At 44.9% G+C, this 21,494-nt stretch overlaps 1 protein-coding gene across 2 annotated transcripts in view; it reads right to left on the bottom strand.

Annotated features, from left to right (window-relative positions):
- The window catches only part of LOC129815462 (SLIT-ROBO Rho GTPase-activating protein 3), a 106,911-nt gene that overhangs the window by 27,831 nt on the left and 57,586 nt on the right, over positions 1-21,494 (bottom strand). For both annotated transcript variants that reach the window (XM_055869330.1, XM_055869331.1), the window contains exons 4-11: positions 21,172-21,234; positions 15,625-15,810; positions 13,814-13,942; positions 11,005-11,226; positions 10,679-10,780; positions 9,246-9,443; positions 8,191-8,275; positions 4,841-4,868 (exon numbers count right to left, since the gene is read on the bottom strand). In XM_055869330.1, the coding sequence (XP_055725305.1) occupies positions 4,841-4,868; positions 8,191-8,275; positions 9,246-9,443; positions 10,679-10,780; positions 11,005-11,226; positions 13,814-13,942; positions 15,625-15,810; positions 21,172-21,234 (1,013 nt within the window). The remainder of the gene's footprint in view (positions 1-4,840; positions 4,869-8,190; positions 8,276-9,245; positions 9,444-10,678; positions 10,781-11,004; positions 11,227-13,813; positions 13,943-15,624; positions 15,811-21,171; positions 21,235-21,494) is intronic.

Genomic DNA, 21,494 nt, shown 5'->3' with positions numbered 1-21,494 from the left:
TGTATAACAGTGTACATTTGCTGTCCCCTCAAAATAACTCAACACACAGCCATTAATGTCTAAACCGCTGGCAACAAAAGTGAGTACACCCCTAAGTGAAAATGTCCAAATTGGTCCCAAAGTGTCAATATTTTGTGTGGCCACCATCATTTTCCAGCACTGCCTTAACCTTCTTGGGCATGGAGTTCACCAGAGCTTCACAGGTTGATACTTGAGTCCTCTTCCACTCCTCCATGACGACATCACGGAGCTGGTGGATGTTAGAGAGCTTGCACTCCTCCACCTTCCGTTTGAGGATGCCCCACAGATGCTCAATAGGGTTTAGGTCTGGAGACATGCTTGGCCAGTCCATCACCTTTACCCTCAGCTTCTTTAGCAAGGCAGTGGTCGTCTTGGAGGTGTGTTTGGGGTCGTTATCATGTTGGAATACTGCCCTGCGGCCCAGTCTCCGAAGGGAGGGGATCATGATCTGCTTCAGTATGTCACAGTACATGTTGGTATTCACAGTTCCCTCAATGAACTGTAGCTCCCCAGTGCCGGCAGCACTCATGCAGCCCCAGACCATGACATTCCCACCACCATGCTTGACTGTAGGCAAGACACACTTGTCTTTGTACTCCTCACCTGGTTGCCGCCAGACACGCTTGACACCATCTGAACCAAATACGTTTATCTTGGTCTCATCAGACCACAGGACATGGTTCCAGTAATCCATGTCCTTAGTCTGCTTGTCTTCAGCAAACTGTTTGCGGGCTTTCTTGTGCATCATCTTTAGAAGAGGCTTCCACCTGGGACGACAGCCATGCAGACCAATTTGATGCAGTGTACGGCGTATGGTCTGAGCACTGACAGGCTGACCCCCCACCCCTTCAACCTCTGCAGCAATGCTGGCAGCACTCATACGTCTATTTCCCAAAGACAACCTCTGGATATGACGCCAAGCACGTGCACTCAACTTCTTTGGTCGACCATGGCGAGGCCTGTTCTGAGTGGAACCTGTCCAGTTAAACCTCTGTATGGTCTTGGCCACCGTGCTGCAGCTCAGTGTCAGGGTCTTGGCAATCTTCTTATAGCCCAGGCCATCTTTATGTAGATCAACAAATATTTTTTTCAGATCCTCAGAGAGTTCTTTGCCATGAGGTGCCATGTTGAACTTCCAGTGACCAGTCAGTATGAGGGAGTGTGAGAGCGATGACACCAAATTTAACACACCTGCTCCCCATTCACACCTGAGACCTTGTAACACTAAAGAGTCACATGACACCGGGGAGGGAAAATGGCTAATTGGGCCCAATTTGGACATTTTCACTTAGGGGTGTACTCACTTTTGTTGCCAACGGTTTAGACATTAATGGCTGTGTGTTGAGTTATTTTGAGGGGACAGCAAATGTACACTGCTATACAAGCTGTACACTCACTACTTTACAATGTAGCAAAGTGTCATTTCTTCAGTGTTGTCACATGAAAAGATATACTCAAATATTTACAAAAATGTGAGGGGCGTACTCACTTTTGTGATATACTGTATAGCTGAATGTAAACATTATTAATCAGAGCTTATAAAAGCAAGCACACCTGCTGATAGTTCAGTTTATCCCTCACATATACACTAAGTGTACAAAACATTAGGAACACCTTCCTAATATTTATTGCACCCCCTCTTTTGCCCTCAGAACAGCCTCAATTCGTTGGGGAATGGACTGTACAAGGTGTTGAATGCGCTCCACAGGGATGCTGGCCCATGTTGACTACAATGCTTCCCACAGTTGTGTGAAGTTGCTGGATGTCCTTTGGGTGGTGAACCATTCTTGATACACACGGGAAACTGAAGCGTGAAAAACCCAGCAGCGTCTTGACACAAACCGGTGGGCCTGGCACCTACTACCATACCCCGTTCAAAGGCATTTAAATATTTTGTCTTGCCCATTCACCCTCTGAATGGCACACATACACAATCCATGTCTCAATTGTCTCAAGGCTTAAAAATCCTTCTTTAACCTGTCTCCTTCCCCTTCATCTACACTGATTGAAGTGGATTTAACAGGTGATATCAATAAGGGATCACAGCTTTCACCTGGATTAACCAGGTCAGTCTATGTCATGGAAAGAGCAGGTGTTCCTAATGGTTTATACACTCAGTACAGTGTGGTTAGCAGACCGGTGGTACTTTGGCGAGGCCGGTCATGGACAGGGAAAACTAAAGTTTGCCTGGCTACCCAGACTCCTTGCTCTGGCAAAACGCTACGCTACGCCCACGGACGTTAGTTTCTTCTCCACAATGAGTCTGAATCTGAGTACCTCCCCGACCCTTCACCGAATGCGAACACATTTGGGGCCGTCTGATTGGTCCAGAACCGATGGGTTGGGTCAGAGCCATAAAACACGTGGGTGAAGCGGCGGTGATTGGCATTGATGCTCTGATTGGCTAGAGACGATCCAATCACTGATGAATTTGTTTTGTTAAAATGCCCCTTATCTCCACAAACGACTTCAATGGCGATCTCAGACTAAAGATTGTAGCGAACGACAGAGCAGTGGAGGAGTCGTCAGGCTCAACCAAAGTAGCATTCCTAAAATATATTTAAGTCTTATCCAAACTTATAATAATATTACAAAACATTAAAATACACCTAGGAATTTACCTCATTTATATCACACACACACGTGCGCACACACACATTCACAGCACACACACACACACTAACAGCACACACACACACACACACACTAACAGCACACACACTAACAGCATGCCTGCTCCATCTGCACTGCGGTCCTGGAGCCCTTCCCAGAGACCGAGAGCAGTGACACACAGCCCTGTCCGCTCTGCCACCCAGCCGGAACTCTAAACACAGCCTCAACCATTCTGCTCATTGTGGCTTTGCATCACATGATGCTTAGGTTTGTATTAACTCCTGGCAATAAGGTAAATGGAGCAGAAAATAATGGTTGTATGTGAACAAGATGTTCTGAGAACTCCCTCCTGTATGACCTGCAGTAGCTTGTTCCTTTGTTTTTTTTTTTTATTAATTTCACCTTTATTTAACCAGGTAGGCCAGTTGAGAACAAGTTCTCATTTACAACTGCGACCTGGCCAAGATAAAGCAAAGCAGTGCGACACAAACAACATAGAGTTACACATGGGATAAACAAACGTACAGTCAATAACACAACAGAAAAATCTATATACAGGGTGTGCAAATGTAGTAAGATTGGGGAGGTAAGGCAATAAATAGGCCATTGTGGCAAAATAATTACAATTTAGCATTAACACTGGAGTGATAGATGTGCAGAAGATAAATGTGCAAGTAGATATACTGGGGTGCAAAGGAGCAAAATAAATAAATAACAATATGGGGATGAGGTAGTTGGGTGGGCTATTTACAGATGGGCTGTGTACAGGTGCAATGATCGGTAAGCTGCTCTGACAGCTGATGCTTAAAGTTAGTGAGGGAGATGTAAGACTCCAGCTTCAGTGATTTTTGCAATTCGTTCCAGTCATTGGCAGCAGAGAACTGGAAGAAAAGGCGGCCAAAGGGGGAGTTGGCTTTGTGGATGACCAGTGAAATATACCTGCTGGAGCGCGTGCTACGGGTGGGTGCTGCTATGGTGACCAGTGAGCTGAGATAAGGCGGGGCTTTACCTAGCGAAGACTTATAGATGACCTGGAGCCAGTTGGTTTGGCGACGAATATGAAGCGAAGGCCAGCCAACGAGAGCATACAGGTCGCAGTGGTGGGTACTATATGGGGCTATGGTGACAAAACGAATGGCACTGTGATAGACTACATACAATTTGCTGAGTAGAGTGTTGGAGGGTATTTTGTAAATGACATCGCCGAAGTCAAGGATCGGTAGGATAGTCAGTTTTATGAGGGTATTTACATTTTACATTTAAGTCATTTAGCAGACGCTCTTATCCAGAGCGACTTACAAATTGGATAGACTGCATCCAATTTATTGAGTAGGGTATTGGAAGATATTTTGTAAATGACATCGCCGAAGTGGAGGATTGGTAGGATGGTCAGTTTTACAAGGGTATGTTTAGCAGCATGAGTGAAGGATGCTTTGTTGCGAAATAGGAAGCCAATTCTAGATTTAATTTTGGATTGGAGATGTTTAGTGTGAGTCTGGAAGGAGAGTTTACAGTCTAACCAGACACCTAGGTATTTATAGTTGTCCACATATTCTAAGTCAGAACCGTCCAGAGTAGTGATGTTGGACGGGCGGGCAGGTGCAGGCAGCGATCGGTTGAAGAACATGCATTTAGATTTACTTGCATTTAAGAGCAATTGGAGGCCACGGAAGGAGTGTTGTATGGCATTGAAGCTCGTCTGGAGGTTTGTCAACAAAGTGTCCAAAGAAGGGCCAGAAGTATACAGAATGGTGTCGTCTGCGTAGAGGTGGATCAGAGAATCACCAGCAGCAAGAGCAACATCATTGATGTATACAGAGAAAAGAGTCGGCCCGAGAATTGAACCCTGTTGAGACTGCGAGAGGTCCGGACAACAGGCCCTCCAATTTGACACACTGAACTCTATCTGAGAAGTATCAGACACCCACTGACATCAAATAACCTTAAATATGCACCATGATCTTTGGATACATACATAGATGTAGCTTATCATTAATTAGAGACTTTGTTTATTTGGCTGAAGACTTGATAGTGTAGGACTGTGTATATTTTACAGTTACATTTTTATATTCATCATACAATAATCATTATTACTCTACCCAATGACTGTGCATGTTAAATCCAATTCCTATAAGTTCAGTTGAAAAGGCGTCTTGGAACAAAGGCAGGGGATTTGAAATGGTTTAGTTATCTTAAGACATCTTACCTCGAAGTCCCACATTCAGCCCTTTCTCCTGCAAACACAGAAGAGAGAAATGTCATTAAGAATATGAGGGCATGGTATGCAGTGCGCAGGCTAACTCCTGCTCCTCTACCAGGGCTCAGTGAAGGATTTCATGGGAATAGTCAAAGCTATTGAGGGAGAGCTGAATGGTCTAGCAACAACAGCATCCCTGAGACAAAGGCATTGAGCTGTCGCCGTAGAAACCTCAGAGAGGACCCTGTGGGGTGCAGGCCCGCTGCCCGAGGGAAGAAAAGGGCTCTGGGTGGGAGGTGGAAGACTGGGGGTACAGGGGGGGTCATCTCACACTGGTGACACTGTGCAATGTCAGTGCCAGCTCACTGAGCCCTTTGTCCCTAAGCCCTGTGCATGTCTCAGCACACACAGAGACACATGTGCACGTAAAAGCACCAAACCCAAATATTCAAATAGTTTCACTTTCAAACTTTCACCAAAAACACTCAAACAGCACCTCTCTCACACACACACACACACACACACACACACACACACACACACACACACACACACACACACACACACACACACACACACACACACACACACACACACACACACACACACACACACACACACACACACACACACACACACACACACACACACACACACACACACACACACACACAAACAATAAACCTTTTCTAATCTCAGGTAAACACAAGACATTGAGTGTAGGTTAGGCAGTGAAGAAGTCAGTTAGTTGTTATGACTGTAATCTATATCCATCAGAAGGGTTCTCCCACTAACCACAGCTCTAACTGCTGCATCTATGAACTCATTTCAAAGCCAATAGTTAATCAAAGGTTTATTAGCTAGGGTAGAGAAAAGCCTTTTATATAGAATCCATTGAGCATTGAATGAGAGACAATAGTGATGACTGACCCATTTCTCTATACATAATGTTGGCAGTACAGATGCCCTATCTTAATCTTAATGTTATGTTGATTTGTCCTGCCATCCAGGTCTCCAGTTGGTCATTTTGTACATATGTATATATAAGATGTACTTTACGCAATCCAAAAACCGTCCATTATAAACCGCAATCTGGGTCAGGTGAGCATGATTTGAAAGGTTGTTCTATTTCCAACATGACTAGCGAAGTTATAAAACATGATCTTACAGTGTTAGGCTTCACAAGGCAGTTCAGAGAAACAGATGGTAATGTTGGTGGGCATAGAAAGGAGTCATGAGTGCATTCAGGTTCGTGTGCTGCAGCAGATTCTCTTCAAGAATAAACAAACATTAGCTCATTGTGTTCAGGACAACCTAGGGTATGACGCCATGTCATCTTGTAACTGTACATCAGACATAGTGATCAGAAACGTTGACCCTGTAAAGGACATGAGTTTTATGATTGGCCCAGCGTCGTCCTGGTTAGGGGAAGGTTTGGCCGGGGGTGCTTTACAAATAGGCCGTCATTGTAAATAAGAATTTGTTCTTAACTGACTTGCCTCGTTGAATAAACATTAAATAAAAAATCTAAAAAAATAAATTTAATTTAGTGCACATTTGTGTTTGGCTTGCTTTACTACATCAAAGTGGTATTTATTATAATCCTCAACATCTCATCTTTTAAAATATATCAAGTCATCTTAATTTATAGGATTTTCCTCACTCTAACAACAAAAAAATTGCAAAAGTAGCCCAATTACCGGGTGAGATTGTGGCAGCTTCTTGTCGCGTGTGGTGTTCAGAACGGCTGTCAGTCAAAACCCATACAATGTTGTGAAGCGCAGTCAGAGCTCTGACGTCATGTATAGCATTCCAATTTAGGCGCTTATTAGTGCCCAAATCTGCCATTTTCAACCCGTATATGGGTATGAGTGTAAAGGGTTAAGTGGGTTAAGTGTTTCATCGTAACTACAAGAATACAGCAGTAATTGGTGACTGAAGTACTTTTGTTCAATGAGCCGAATGCTTTATGTAAAAGCTGTAAAGTTGAGGTCTCAATATTCTAAACCTACATTTCAAATACAGTGCCATAATCTAACAATAGGCAACAAATCATTATGATGGTGTATTTTGTATGACTAGCTGTGAGTTCTACCTGCGTAAACTGGAGATTTTCTTGATGAACCTCTCTAAAGTATCTACTACAGAAAATCTGTGATTTCCACTCAGAATCCAGGAGGGAAGCTATCCCAGTCACATTGACTAGTTTTCATGTTGACATAGTGCTGTAGTAATCTATACAGCGAGGTCTGATGTGTGCACCATGTGGTATTCTCCATGGTCTCTAATAACACATTCATGCATGTACACACACACACACACACACACACACACACACACACACACACACACACACACACACACACACACACACACACACACACACACATACACACACACACACTTAATGAGCAGGCTAGATTGATCACCTGAATAATTAAACATTGTTGGTATGTCCCTACACAGACAGCAGCACTGGGCCACGATCACACAAACAATCCAGCTGTGGGCTATGTTCACATGAAAACACATTCAAGCAGTCTGAGGTATCAGTTTGAGGTATCAGTTCATAGAGATCTGAAGATGACAGAGGAACATTAGAGATGCCTAAACTGAATAGACAAATCCATGTCGACCAAGTTTGTGCACTGTATGTGAGTATGGGGTGAAATTGTGTGTGTGTGTGCATGGCCTCAGCTGGTTGTACCTGCTGTCCCTCTCTACTAGGTGAACCTCTGGTGCAGTAGCAGCTGCTGAGATGGTGCTGCTGGGAGCTGGGACATCCTGACTGATTGGGCGTAAACTTCTCATGGCTGAGGTGACAAAGGTCCCCTTGGGAGGGGCCTCTGTGAGAAGGGCGGGGGTTTCTATTACCCATACTCCTCCAGGATCCTCCTAGAGGCTACAACATACAGGAACCAACCAGTGCAATGTCTCACTCGTGCAAATGAGAAGAGAGGAGTGGGGATCGATGGTGCTTTAGTGTTTTCTTGTGATATCTTTGATGCAACTCGCCTTTGAATTTGAACTTAATTTCTCTTCCCTGGTTCCCTTCTGCCCCTTGAGAAGAAACAAGTTCACGTGGTCTCCTCCCACTTCCTCTGCCAGGTTCAGCTTTGCTCATTAGATAAGAGCTCCACAACACTACTGGGCCTGATGGCGGCCATTTTGCAGACCCATCACCTATCACATAGGGATTTCTGGCTCATACTGAGCTAGGCGTTGACACGCAAGGCCTGGCGCCTGCCATTAACACCACTGTGACCAGAAGGAAGTAGGAGCATTAAGAGAAGGGGTGTCAAACTAACATTGATTTAAATAGATATGATGTCATTGGTGGAGAGACCGAGGGGCCTTACCTTCTCCCAGTGTCTGCTTCAGGAGGTCATGCTTGGCCTGCAGTTTAATGATGAGGTTGCTGCCGTTCAGGAACTCCTTGAATTTCTGTGAACCCAAACAGACCAGATGAAGGCGTCAGTGAGTGAACGGCGCTAATGGGATGTGACTGGAACAGGCGGAGACGCCTGCCATCCACCACAGAGGCCAGAGAACACATTCAGTCAGTTTCACTCTGTACGGAACAAACTCAATCTGTTCCAGGGATAATTGGATTTCCATGTGATTTCCAAAGCATGGGGCTTGTCATATGTGTTTTATGAAATAGTGTGATGGCTGATGGCTTGATGTTGATGTGCAGTACTGTACACTGCAGTGCCCCGCACTAAGCTGACACCTGAGGCCCTTTTAGTCAGGGAGTAAATGTTATGGCAGTACAGCCAGGTCTGTTACTTAACTGTGAAACAGATTTAACAGGCAGTTGCCCTGAGGCATGGCTGCATATCTCAGAGCAAAACAGACAGGTATGAAGGCTATGCATAACAGGCAGGTATGAAGGCTATGCATAACAGGCAGGTATGAAGGCTATGCATAAAAGGCAGGTATGAAGGCTATGCATAACAGGCAGGTATGAAGGCTATGTATAACAGGCAGGTATGAAGGCTATGTATAACAGGCAGGTATGAAGGCTATGCATAACAGGCAGGTATGAAGGCTATGTATAACAGGCAGGTATGAAGGCTATGTATAACAGGCAGGTATGAAGGCTATGCATAACAGGCAGGTATGAAGGCTATGCATAACAGGCAGGTATGAAGGCTATGTATAGCAGGCAGGTATGAAGGCTATGTATAACAGGCAGGTATGAAGGCTATGTATAACAGGCAGGTATGAAGGCTATGTATAACAGGCAGGTATGAAGGCTATGCATAACAGGCAGGTATGAAGGCTATGTATAACAGGCAGGTATGAAGGCTATGTATAACAGGCAGGTATGAAGGCTATGCATAACAGGCAGGTATGAAGGCTATGTATAACAGGCAGGTATGAAGGCTATGTATAGCAGGCAGGTACTCACAGTGAAGTAGAAGACCTCTGTCTCCTGCTGGTTGGCCCGTCTCTTGGCCACGTTCAGTTTGCTCATGTAGGTCTCAGAGGCCACAGACTTGATGGACTCAGTGGAGCGGCTATGCTGGAAGGCATCAGACACATCAAAGTCCTCCACAGTCAGCATGTCCTGCATGGTCTGCATGGTGGCGTCCAGTGTCTTCCTCACCTACAGCAAAGGGAACGATTCAACAACCAAAACGATGACAAATGAACTAGGATTTCCTACTCAGTCATCTGATCCATGTCCTTCAGAACAACAAGAAAGGGAAGAATTTCAACAAATAATGAAATGGTGACAAGCGAAACAGCATTTCCCCCCCAGTCATCTGATCCAGGTCTTTTGTAACATAATAGACCAGTAAGATTTTTTTAACTTCAGGGTTCCCTACGACATGTGCAAGGTCAAGTGTGAGTCATCACTGGCATATCCCATTTCAAAGACAAATTGACCCTGAATAACAACTGATGACCTTTGACTATAGCTGCATGACAGCTGGCAGCCTTCCTCTACCCTGAAGCAGGTACAGGGCTCATTCCTAGGCAGTGTACCAGATGACCCACCGGTCAGCCATCCATCAGAATAACAGCAGAATATGAATAGCGTCTGGTCTGGCTGGATGTAAAAGGGCTGCGGGCTCTTTCTCTACAGCATTGAAATTACCCGCCAGTTATATGAGATGTTATGAGACGGAGGCATAGCCATCAGGGCAGGCTGTAGCTAGCCAGCCAGGGTCATTAGCACCTCCGTTAGCACTTGCATCTACTCAGAGGGTGAGAGGTGTGTTTGTCTCCGTGTGCATGTGCGTGTGTGTGTGTGTGTGTGTGTGTGTGTGTGTGTGTGTGTGTGTGTGTGCCTGCTGCTCCCACTGAGAAGGACCAGTCATCACAACACACAATAGACCATCAACAGTGATGTACTGTATCTACATGGAACACCCATTGGTGTTATCACACACGTTAATATCACAAGCTGAATATACACTCTGCTCCCAAGGAGTGTGTGTGGGCCACTGAAATTAAATTGCGATGAGAGCTGATAGTCTCTAAAGACCGGCTGAATTTGGACGTGTCAGAGAGAGAGGTGACAGAGGCACAGAGGCTACAGAGCGGTCTCAGTGGGGGGAAGCAACAGACACACTGGGGGGATGCTATCATGGACTCCCGAGTGGAGCAGCAGTCTAAGGCCGTGCATCTCAGTGCTAGAGGCATCACTTCAGACCCTGGTTCGATTCCAGGCTGTATCACAACCGGCCGTGATTGGGAGTCCCGTAGGGTTGTGCACAATTGGCCCAGTGTCGGCCGGGTTAGGGTTTGGCCGGGGTAGGCCGTCATTGTAAATAAGAATTTGTTCTTAACTGACTTACCTAGTTAAATAAAGGTACATTTTAAAAAAGCCTTCACCTCCTCGTTCTCGATCTTGAGTGTGGCCAGGCGGGACTGCAGCTGGTGGTAGCGCATTAGGAGCTCAGTCTGCACAGGCTGCTGGGCACTCACCTGGCACACCTGAGAGGACACATAGACAGAGAGGTACGGGCTGGGCAACTTGGTTTTTCACAAACTGTCTCACAGGATTGGAAAAAACATGCTTGCTGTTTCTGCTGGCGTGAATGTGGTTTCCATGGTTTAACAAATGTATTGGTTGTACTTGTAACTTGGATACATTTCGATAAAGATATAGTATGAATCTATAAATGTACCAAATGTATCAGTCCTTTGACCCCTCTCACCTCGTCCCCCATGTGGGGCAGGTACTCGAAGCGCATGGGAGGGCAGAACACCTGGTTGTGCATGTCCATGATCTTGTGCTTGTCGCTGCGGGAGTCCAGGTTGTCCACGGCGTTCTCCATGATGTCCAGGCCCTCATGGCGACTAGTCTCCAGGTTGTACTCAGCTGACAGGTAGGTCCTGAAGGTACGTGCCAGGCTGGCATGGTAGCCCAGGTCGCAGCACTATAGAGATACAGTCATTATAGTATAGTATAATACAATAACTAACATAGGAGTAGAATATAATAAAAGAGTTGATCATGACCTGATTGGAAGCATAAGCCTAGGGTCCAGAGTTTTCCAGCTCAGGTCACGTGTCTAAGAACATACTGGCCCTAATTTTGAACAACCTGACAAACCAGTCTGAATCCATGCCCTCATTATACACAAGTCAATGTGATGAACTCAGTCTTTAGCATGCACACGATTCAGTTACACAATTCCGCTCATTTCCTACGAGCATGTTACTAACCTGACCTCCAACATGAACTAAATTCCAAATTAGACACTGTTGGGGGTTAACGGGCAGAAATAGAATACACCAAATTAGAGAAGCAGTAGTACAGTAGGACACCTAAGATAATTAGCTCAACCATGGAGCTGCATAAACTAACCTCATTACTATAGCCAAGTGGGTTTCTAAGAGGCTTCGAGGGGCCTGAGTCTGACTGCTTAGTGATTCACTAAACACTCTTTACAAAAAACACAGGAAGTTGTGCTCGACTCCAATGATAAACCCCCATATTTGTGGTTGTTTTATAACAGGGTCAGTGTACAATGAGTAAGGATATGGGAGCACAGAGCTCTTTATGGTACAGAGTTGTATTTCAACAGCCACATCCCATAAGAAACACACTGCCTGGCTCTAATGAGTTCCATGCTTTGATTGAATCATGGTCCTATCGTGAGTAGACTGTAGCAGGAGTGCTGACAGGCAGAATACTGCTACTGCAGAACTGATGACATTGTTTATTTGCATGCAAAAGACGTCTGTATTTTATTTCCATTGATTCAGGTGGACAGGGCTGACTTGCAGTGTGGATGTCTGTTTTGATGTCTGGCTGCTAGTGACTGTTTCTGTGTGGCATGACAAACAGGCCCTTATCCTCTGCAAAGCTTGTGGCGGCAAAGCACAGCGAGTCATGCTCACAATCTCTTTCCCTGCAGTGGGGCCGGATTTGGGATGACATGGCCCCTTTTGCTTGCCAGACACAGGAAGCAGCTCCAACAAAGTGACCCAGCACAGAGACACAGCCAACAATCAGAGGTCTCCGTCTGGCAGACCCCTGTGTAGCCTACAGCTCCTGGCTAGCTCCTTCACACTTCACACAGTTGATGTTTAGAACATTTTAAAGAGAAAAATCCTGGATGCAATCTCTCTCATTGCCAAAAGTCTGTCTAGCCTCAAGCCTCTCAGTTCAATTGCATCATATGTTTCTAGGCATACAGTACTTTACATATGCAGGATCTCTGTGTCCAACTCAGAGTATCAGAAGTGGCCAGGCAGGCCTGGGGCAATACCACAGTAACCACCCAGCAGTAGACCGGCAGGGAGGTGGGAGAGAGGGGGAACCACCAGGTAACCTGCGGCTGAATGATCCCTGCCACAACCACCAGGTAACCTGGGGCTGAATGAACCATGCCAACCATACTGGCCACACTGCTGCCTGTATACACAGAGCCTGCACCCAGACCCTGGCTAGGGTTTCATTCCTCCAGCCATTAGTGGTCCACAAAGCAAACTCACCCTGTTCACCAACCGTAATCACAGACTTCTCAGGCAGGCTTGCTGCTGGGCTGCATTGGCTTTGCATTTTGAATTATGATGGTGGTTCACCTAGGTATGGTTTTTTCTGTCATGTAACTGTGTATTACTCTCTATTTCTATAATCCAATGGATACTTTGGAGGGGAAGTTGCATACAGTTCAACGTAACACATTATTTATTAGAAGTGGACCAAAAGAAGAGGGTGAAAACCCTGGCTATATTGTAGATTTGAGGAATGAAGTAAAAGAAAAGGGAAGTGTTTTGTTTTGAAGTAGGAAGCACATAGGACCAGATTAGTTTCTGTGTGTGTGTGTGTGTATATGTGTGTGTACGTGTGTGTGTGTATGTGTGTGTGTGTGTGTCTGTGTGTGTGTCACCCAGGGTCATGTTTCACCATCAGTGTGTTTTGGTTGGCTCCCTGGGAGTGTGGTGTGTGACAGTAACAGGGCCATGCTCTGCTCCAAGCCTCTCAGCACAGCTTCCAAAGGGGCCTTAGCCCTGACAGCACTCCAAGCCCTCCCAGATAGATGAGGGCATGACAGAGGGAGGAGAGAAGAACAGGGGTAAGAGCGGGAAGAGAAGACCAGGAGTAAGGTATTCTGACTGTCAACACTGAACCATTCCCATCATTCATATTCCAGAAGAATCATAACAATGCCTTTTGGGTGGTAACATACAGTCCTGGTGTAATGTATACCTGGCAAAGCCATTCAGTTAGACATATAACAACAGTACTACTGGAGGGCTTAGAACAAAACTGTTGTGTTTGAGATTAAGAGACACAAAATGGAGGTAAACACTTTCAGTCAAACCGACAGAGCAGCTTGAAGCAATACAGCAAATGGGCTAAGAACCGTGAAACAGATGGTGAGATTATATAGTGTAGCAACGTTTGACCAACATAAGACCAACATAAGACCAACGTTAGACCAACATTAGACCAACATTAGACAATCCCAGCTGTGAGACACAAACCAGCCTGTGTGTCTATCGCATACTTACATCAATCATATCAGAGACATCGTGGATGTAGTATTTCGCCACAACGGCATTCGTTGCTGCCAGGTTCAACAAATAGTCGTTGCGGGCTTTAGTGCACTTCAGCTTGTTTTCGGAGTACTTGGCTTGCCTCTGGGGGAAGGAGAGGGGAGAAAGAGAGAGAGAGAAATGGAGAGCAGACAAAGAGGGGGAAAACAGTCTATGAAATGAAGCAACGTTGAGTGGGCTGAATGGTATTTGCACAATAACATAGGAGGATTGCTGTGCAGCCTGATGGCGTGGCTTAGTGTTGTCAGGAAAGAGGTCAGAGGGGTCCACTGTAAGAGATGTTTTTTAAGAAGCTCCATGTAGACAATATCATAAGTGGTCTACCCAGGCTGGTCCTTCAGTCACTCCCTCACAGCCATTCTGTCTGTCTGCTAACACTTGGCACAACAATCTGCACAGTCCAGATGTGAACAATGAAATAGCCATAAAATATTGTTTCGGTCCAGTGTGCTTGCAAACAAAAACAGACTAACACAAACAGTCCCTCTAGTGTTTTCCAATTGTGCTCACACATAAAACAAGTAATGTTTATAATGTGTCAATGACAAGTCATCTACGAGAATGAAATCTATAGAAATATGCTGTATTTAAACAGTTTAGATTTGTCATTGCAGAAATAACACATAGCTCTAGATGGTGCACCGGCTTTGTTGCTATGGTTAACTGGACATGCTGCATCTGCTTAATTAAGGCATCCAGCTGGGAAATATTCAATGAATCATAAAAACAGAAGAAGTAGTCGTCTGCTGTTCACATAGCATCACTAATGGATGCTAGTAGACCAATACATAATGGTATTGACAAAAACAATTGACTTAAATGGAAAGCAGCGGCACAGAATCATTGAGACATGGCTGACAAGCAGGACTAAAGAGAGAGACAATTTAACAGCCAAACCTTAACTTGTGTCTGTGTGTGTGTGTTTGAAACCACTCCTTATCCTCTTCCAGATGGATAATACTGGATAACATGTACTTCAAATACATACACATGTACTTCAAATATACATGATTCACTAACTCAAATTAGTGATGTCCATTATCGTGCAAATGAAAACAGTACATTGGAGAAAAGGGGATTATGGCTTGATTGTCTCATATCCTTGTCTCCTCTCCTTCTTGTCTCCTCTCCTTCTTGTCTCCTCTCCTTCTTTGTTTGGAGGTAGCTAGAACGATTCTGAATGAGACTGCCACTGTAGCCTGCAAAATGAAGTTACTAGGCAGCGTGGAGAGAAATAACGTTCATAGCTACAGCAAGTTATAAATAGTGAGTGGGGTTGGTATGGTTCTCCTGGCAGCATCTCTGTAGAGATGGCAGCCTGAGGAGGGAGGAAAGATGTCGGCCTGACAGCCTTTTGATTCCCTGAGCTGCACTGATAATGGAGATGCATTTGCATTGCAGAAATTCCCCCTGAAAATCAAATCAAATTGTATTCGTCACATGCGCCGAATACAACAGGTGTACCATGAAATGCCCTTCCCAACAACGCAGCTTTCAGAGTGCATGTGTGTCTAGCTGTGGACCCATGCTCCGTGCGGTCGGCTCTCTCTCTCAGAGCGGTGAGCTTACACAATGCACCCACTCTCACAAAGCCTTACTATCTTCTCATTCACATACTACTGAGAGGATCCCTCTGGCCCAAAATGAGCACACAAAATACCACTTATGGAAGTGACTAGGCTGAAAATGTACATTACTAGCAGCAGTTCCAGCCAACAGCTGTTATAGATATTATAACGGTCATCAAGCCTTGGTGTCAGCCTCACCTTCTCCTTCATCTTCTCAATCTTCCTGACGGAGCTGCGTCTCTGGGGCCGGTCCTCGTGGCGCAGCAGGTGGACGTTGAGATCAGCAGACTTACTGAACTGCTTCTCCTCCTGCTTCTCAGCGTCCTTCAGCTTGCTCTCAGCGCTGATGCTCTCTGTGTGGTACATGTGGTAGGTCTTCATCACCTGGAGGAGCAGGACAGGATGAGGAGGGTGGAACAAAAACTGGACATAGAGCGAACAAATGGGTGACCTGAGGTGACACATAGTTTGAATCTCTGCTATACTAACATCAAGCTGCATGATATATTCCCTTCAACGTTGGCATGTGGAAGCTGTTATTTGCCCCTTTGTTGGCCTAAGCTCAGTGAGCGTACACACACACACACACACACACACACACACACACACACACACACACACACACACACACACACACACACACACACACTGCAGGGTGTGTGTTTTTACTTCAGTGCTCGTGTCCCCCATTTAGCCAGCAGATGCCAGTCAGATAATGTTTTCAATAGAGCATGACTGGCAGACAGACAGACAGCACAGCATATCACAGTGGGTCTAACCCTCAGGCAGACAGACAGACAGGCAGACAGACAGCACAGCACCCTTGTAAAGTAGAGCCCTGATGTGTGCAGCATCTTAAAACGCCTCCTGTGCGTTTTACTCGACAGTGAGTGAGACCCAGTACTATAACTAGATCCACCCCAGGATGTTAGACTGACTGAGAGCCTGACATGAACGCTAGTTTGTTCTCTTCCAGTAGTTAATGCTCACTTTGTGTAGCATCTTGTGACTGGATGGTGTGGCTCCCTTTCATCTGGAAAGAGGACTAGACCCTTATGTGACCACCACAGGGTTAATGGTTAGTTCAGGTTATGTCAACTCAAACACACAGACAGAATCTCTACTATTTCCAGCTGACTGCTACTGTATGATAGTAAGGTTTCTTAGTCAGAATAACAGCAAATATCTGTCATCTATTCTATGCTTCCATCAACACTGCACAAGGTGCTACAAGTCTTAGGATATTCTTTTTTAAAAGACAAAGATTTGAAAGGCAAACACGTCAAAGCAAAAAAAAACTAAGCAAAAAAAAACTATTATCTTCTCTGGTATAAGACAGAGCTCACAGTGGAAAGAAGTCACTCCAGTGTTTTGAGAAACTAGGTCAGCAGTGTGCATCTCCCTAAGTTGGCAACCCAGTTCTCCAACAGCGTGAAAAGCAAACAGGGTTTCCAGTCAACTTGAGCAGCACAACTAAAAGACCTGCAGCTAAAGACAAAGACATTTGCAGGAACAATGAGGTGAGGCAGGGTCTCCCTTCCAGGAGGTGTGTGTGGTTGCTGTATGTCTCCACTCAGACAATACCCTGAGGCTATCTGACTTAACAACACACTCTCTGTTTTTGCACTGATGAAAGCTACCAGGAACATATTCCATTGTGGAAATACAGACAGACGTGATTTCCACTTAAAGTGAACCGTGGCTGCAGCATTGACATGCAGAGACCTCACCCAACCTAACATGACAGACAGATAGCACAGCACAGACACCACAGAACAGTGGGCCTAACCCTCAGACAGACAGAGACAGACGGACAACACAGAACAGTGGGTCTAACCTTTAGAATTTGAATTTTGTTTACTTTCTGAATTGCCTAGAATTGCAATTTCCACTTAAAGTAAACTGTGGCTGCAGCATTAAAGAGACCTCACCCAACCTAAAATGTTGCCACAAATGTGGCACTTTGATATTTTATTCTGTGTTCTATGAGCCTGTGAATTAAAGCCAAATTGTTTTCCTGTAGTTTGTCAACTGGAAAATATGAATGTGAGGAGACCTGTCACAATAAACATGTCCATTATGGATAACAATTACCATGACAGTGAGAGGAGCACCAGGAATGAAACAGGAGAGAGATGGAGAAACTGGGCCAGTTGTAACACTGAGACGATCTGTATCAGACTGTTCTGCTCATCTCAGACCCAGGTTGGAGACTGAGAGAGCATATCATCTCCATCATTGTTTCAACAAACGTACTACCAGGGTGCTGTGCTGCTGCATTCATTAGACAAACAGCCTCTAGTGGGACAGAGTTAAATAACAAATGAACCACGTGAACTGCAGCATGACTTTTTGTTCCTGTACTGTCTGGATAAGCACAGCCAGGTGAGTAATTGACTCTGTGATCCACTAAAGAGATTGCAGGTCTTTGCTCTCATTTCTCATTTCAGATTCACTAAATATAATTCAAGCCACGGGCATCAAGCCTCGCGCCCTCAAATCAATATCTGTCTCAGTGGCAGCCGCAGCAGATACTTTTCACAATGTTTGAACAATAGCTTAAGCCCAACACTCTTAAATCACTCCCCTCTGTGTTAGTGCATGTGAAAGGCATTCACAAGGGATTTCTGCAATTCTACTTCTGACTAAATACATTGTTGTTTGCAGTCCATAAGATCTGTCATCTGATTACCAATTAGCTAATAGCATCAAATGTTCTAGGAGCTAAATAGCTCCACTTGTTTTTTGCCGCCCGGTGTTTTTCAACCGCAATTTTATACAGAGAAAAACTATAGCAATAGTGGAAACCATAATCATCATTATCATCGTCATCAGAATCTTTCGGGAAAAAGTCACTGCTGTAGGTTTTTGTTAAGTTGGATTTTTGATTGGCCACCACATGATGCAGATGGGGCTTGAAGACGAGAGGGATCATTTGAGAGCCTCTCTCCGTTATCATTAAACATTATCATGGCTAGTCTATTCTACCAACATATTTAGCCAAGCTGGGCCTAGCTGCATGTCTGGGCTGGGCCTAGCTGTTGAAGAGCAGGGGGAGCAGAATAATAATGATCTATTCAACTGTCTGCTCCCTGATGCATTTGGACTCTCTGGCTGTGACCTTGAAATGCACACCACTGCTGGAGCGACCCCCCTGAGCCTTACCCCACACAGGGTAGCGGCTTGGACACCAGCCGCTTAAGAGGAAAAACAATCTCATCTCATTCAAAAACATATCATCTCTCTGTGCTCGTGGGAAAAGCCTGGTAGACTAAAGGGCAGACAGAGGTGCTGCTGATGGAGCTGTGAGCTCTCATATCCTTTCCTTTAGTATGTAGAGGGTGCTGCATACATGTGCAGGGTGAGAGTGGATCCGTTAGTGTAGACTAGAGAGTGTGATTGGACATGGAGCTTTAGAAACGATCAGTCAATAAAATATAGTATGCAGTGGAGAAAATGCATGAGTTTATTTACTGAAACATATACCACCTTTAGACAGATACTAATTGATTTGGTATAAAAAAAGACCAATGTCATTATTATGCAGTCATACACTGAGTATACAAAACATTAAGAATCAAATCAAACTTTATTTGTCACATGCGCCGAATACAAGTGTAGACCTTACCACGAAATGCTTACTTAACCAACAGCGCAGTTCAAGAAGAGTTAAGAAAATATTTACCAAGTAAACTAAAGTAAAACATTATAAAAAGTATCACAAAATAACAATAACGAGGATATATACACCTGCTCTTCCCATGACATAAACTGACCAGATGAATCCAGGTGAAATTTATGAGTGATGTCATAAATCCACTTCAATCAGTGTAGATGAAGAGGAGGAGTCAGGTTATAGAATGATTTTTAAGCCTTGACACAATTGAGAGATGGATTGTGTATGTGTGCTATTCAGAGGGTGAATGGGCAAGACAATCTATTTAAGTGTCTTTGAACGGGGTGTGGTAGTACAGTAGGTTCCAGTCACACCGGTTTGTCTCAACAGTTTCCCTGTGGGCATCAAGAATGGTCCACCACCCAATGAACATCCAGCCAACTTGACAACTGTGGGAAGCATTGGAGTCAACATGGGCCAGCATCCCTGTGGAACGCTTTCGACACCTTGTAGAGGCCATGCCCCGACAAATTGAGGCTGTTCTGAGGGCAAAAGGGCGGGGTGTAACTCAATATTAGGAAGGTGTTCTTAATGTTTTGTCCACTCAGTGTATATTTTACTTTACTGGGTAAGGGCTATAGTGCATTACAGGTGAAAGTCTGTCTTTGGTCCTTTCGCATTGATCTTGGTTGATGATGTTTCTGTTTCAATTAGTCACCTATTTGTAACTCACTATAACCCCCTTTCTTTTCACGGTGTTGTGGTGGACATGTCCTTTGATAGGCTGTCACTCATGACATCAGATGAAGAACTCATCCAGTCTGCTGTACTTAGGGGGTAGCTAGAGGAGGAGCCTCTCCAGACATGGGCACCTTCAGTATCAACTTCACAACGCTATAGGCGGGCACAAGCACAGTGTCACACAGTGTGCCCTTCATTTCTCCCTGGTAACAATGGAAAGTTTATAGAAGAATTAATAAAGCACAGAGAGAAGCCCTGATGGACACAACGATACAGTAGACCCGATGGTAGAGCAAATGGTGGTTAAAGAGTTTCCATTCTTTTTACTGTGGGCCCAGCCACTGGCATCAGAACAGCCTGCAATGTGGATGTGATTTGAGCTGCAGCCTGCAGCTGGCCGACTTGGAGAGAAATGCAATGTTCCATTCCATCATCATAACAATCACCATCCTCCTCCTCCTCCTTATCATCCCCTCCATCTGAGCTAAACACTGCAGTTGGAGAGAGAGAGAGAGAGAGAGACATAGACAGAGAGAGACAGAGAGAGAGACAGAGAGAGACAGAGACACAAAGAGACAGAGAGAGAGAGAGACAAAGAGAGAGAGAGAGACAAAGAGAGAGTGAGACACACAGAGAGAGAGAGAGAGACAGAGAGAGAGAAAGAGAGCAGGACAGAGAGAAAGAGAGAGAGAGAGACAGAGAAAGACAGAGAGAGGGAGAGAGAGAGACAGAGACAAAGAGAGAGACAGAGAGAGAGACAGAGAGAAAGAGAGAGAAACAGAGAGAGACAGAGAGAGAAAGAGAATGAGACAGAAAGAAAGAGACAGAGAGAAAGACAGAGAGAGAGACAGAGACAGAGAGAGAGAGAGAGTGAGACAGAGAGAAAGAGAGACACAGAGAAAGACAGAGAGAGAGACAGAGAGAAGCACTAGCCTCATCACATTGCTCTCTGTAGAGGCCTTGATACTGGCTGTGTCTGGATGAAGGGATGCATCGAGAAGGATGGATTCTGACGGGGGGGAGGAGATAGGTTTTGTTGTACTCACAGTGTAGAGTTAGTTTGATTCTGACGGGGGGGAGGAGATTGGTTTTGTTGTACTCACAGTGTAGAGTTAGTTTGATTCTGACGGGGGGGAGGAGATTGGTTTTGTTGTACTCACAGTGTAGAGTTAGTTTGATTCTGACGGGGGGGAGGAGATTGGTTTTGTTGTACTCACAGTGTAGAGTTAGTTTGATTCTGACGGGGGGGAGGAGATTGGTTTTGTTGTACTCACAGTGTAGAGTTCGTTTGATTCTTACGGGGGCGAGGAGATTGGTTTTGTTGTACTCACAGTGTAGAGTTCGTTTGATTCTGACGGGGGGGAGGAGATTGGTTTTGTTGTACTCACAGTGTAGAGTTCATTTGTCACTTTCACCAGCTCCTCATGCATCTGAATCCCAATGTCCTTACTCTGAAAAACAAGGGGTTGGAAAACAGTTAGGGCCAATGCACATCAATCAATGTACTGTCATATATTAACAAATAGCTAGAATTGTGATGAATATCCTGTACCAACAAACTGATAGGCAAAGTTTTTCAGTGTGTGGGTGGTGATGAGACACTGTCTGGATCGATTTGAATCTTGACAGCACTTTAAGAAGGTGTACATACAGTACAGAGAGAGACACCCTGAGAATGAGCATAGAGTATAAAGATGTGATGGATGGACAG

Source organism: Salvelinus fontinalis, chromosome 18, assembly GCF_029448725.1.
Source record: "Salvelinus fontinalis isolate EN_2023a chromosome 18, ASM2944872v1, whole genome shotgun sequence".
Lineage (NCBI taxonomy): Eukaryota > Metazoa > Chordata > Actinopteri > Salmoniformes > Salmonidae > Salvelinus > Salvelinus fontinalis.
Note: the sequence above shows the minus strand (reverse complement) of the source record. Positions and strands in the feature narration are given on the sequence as shown.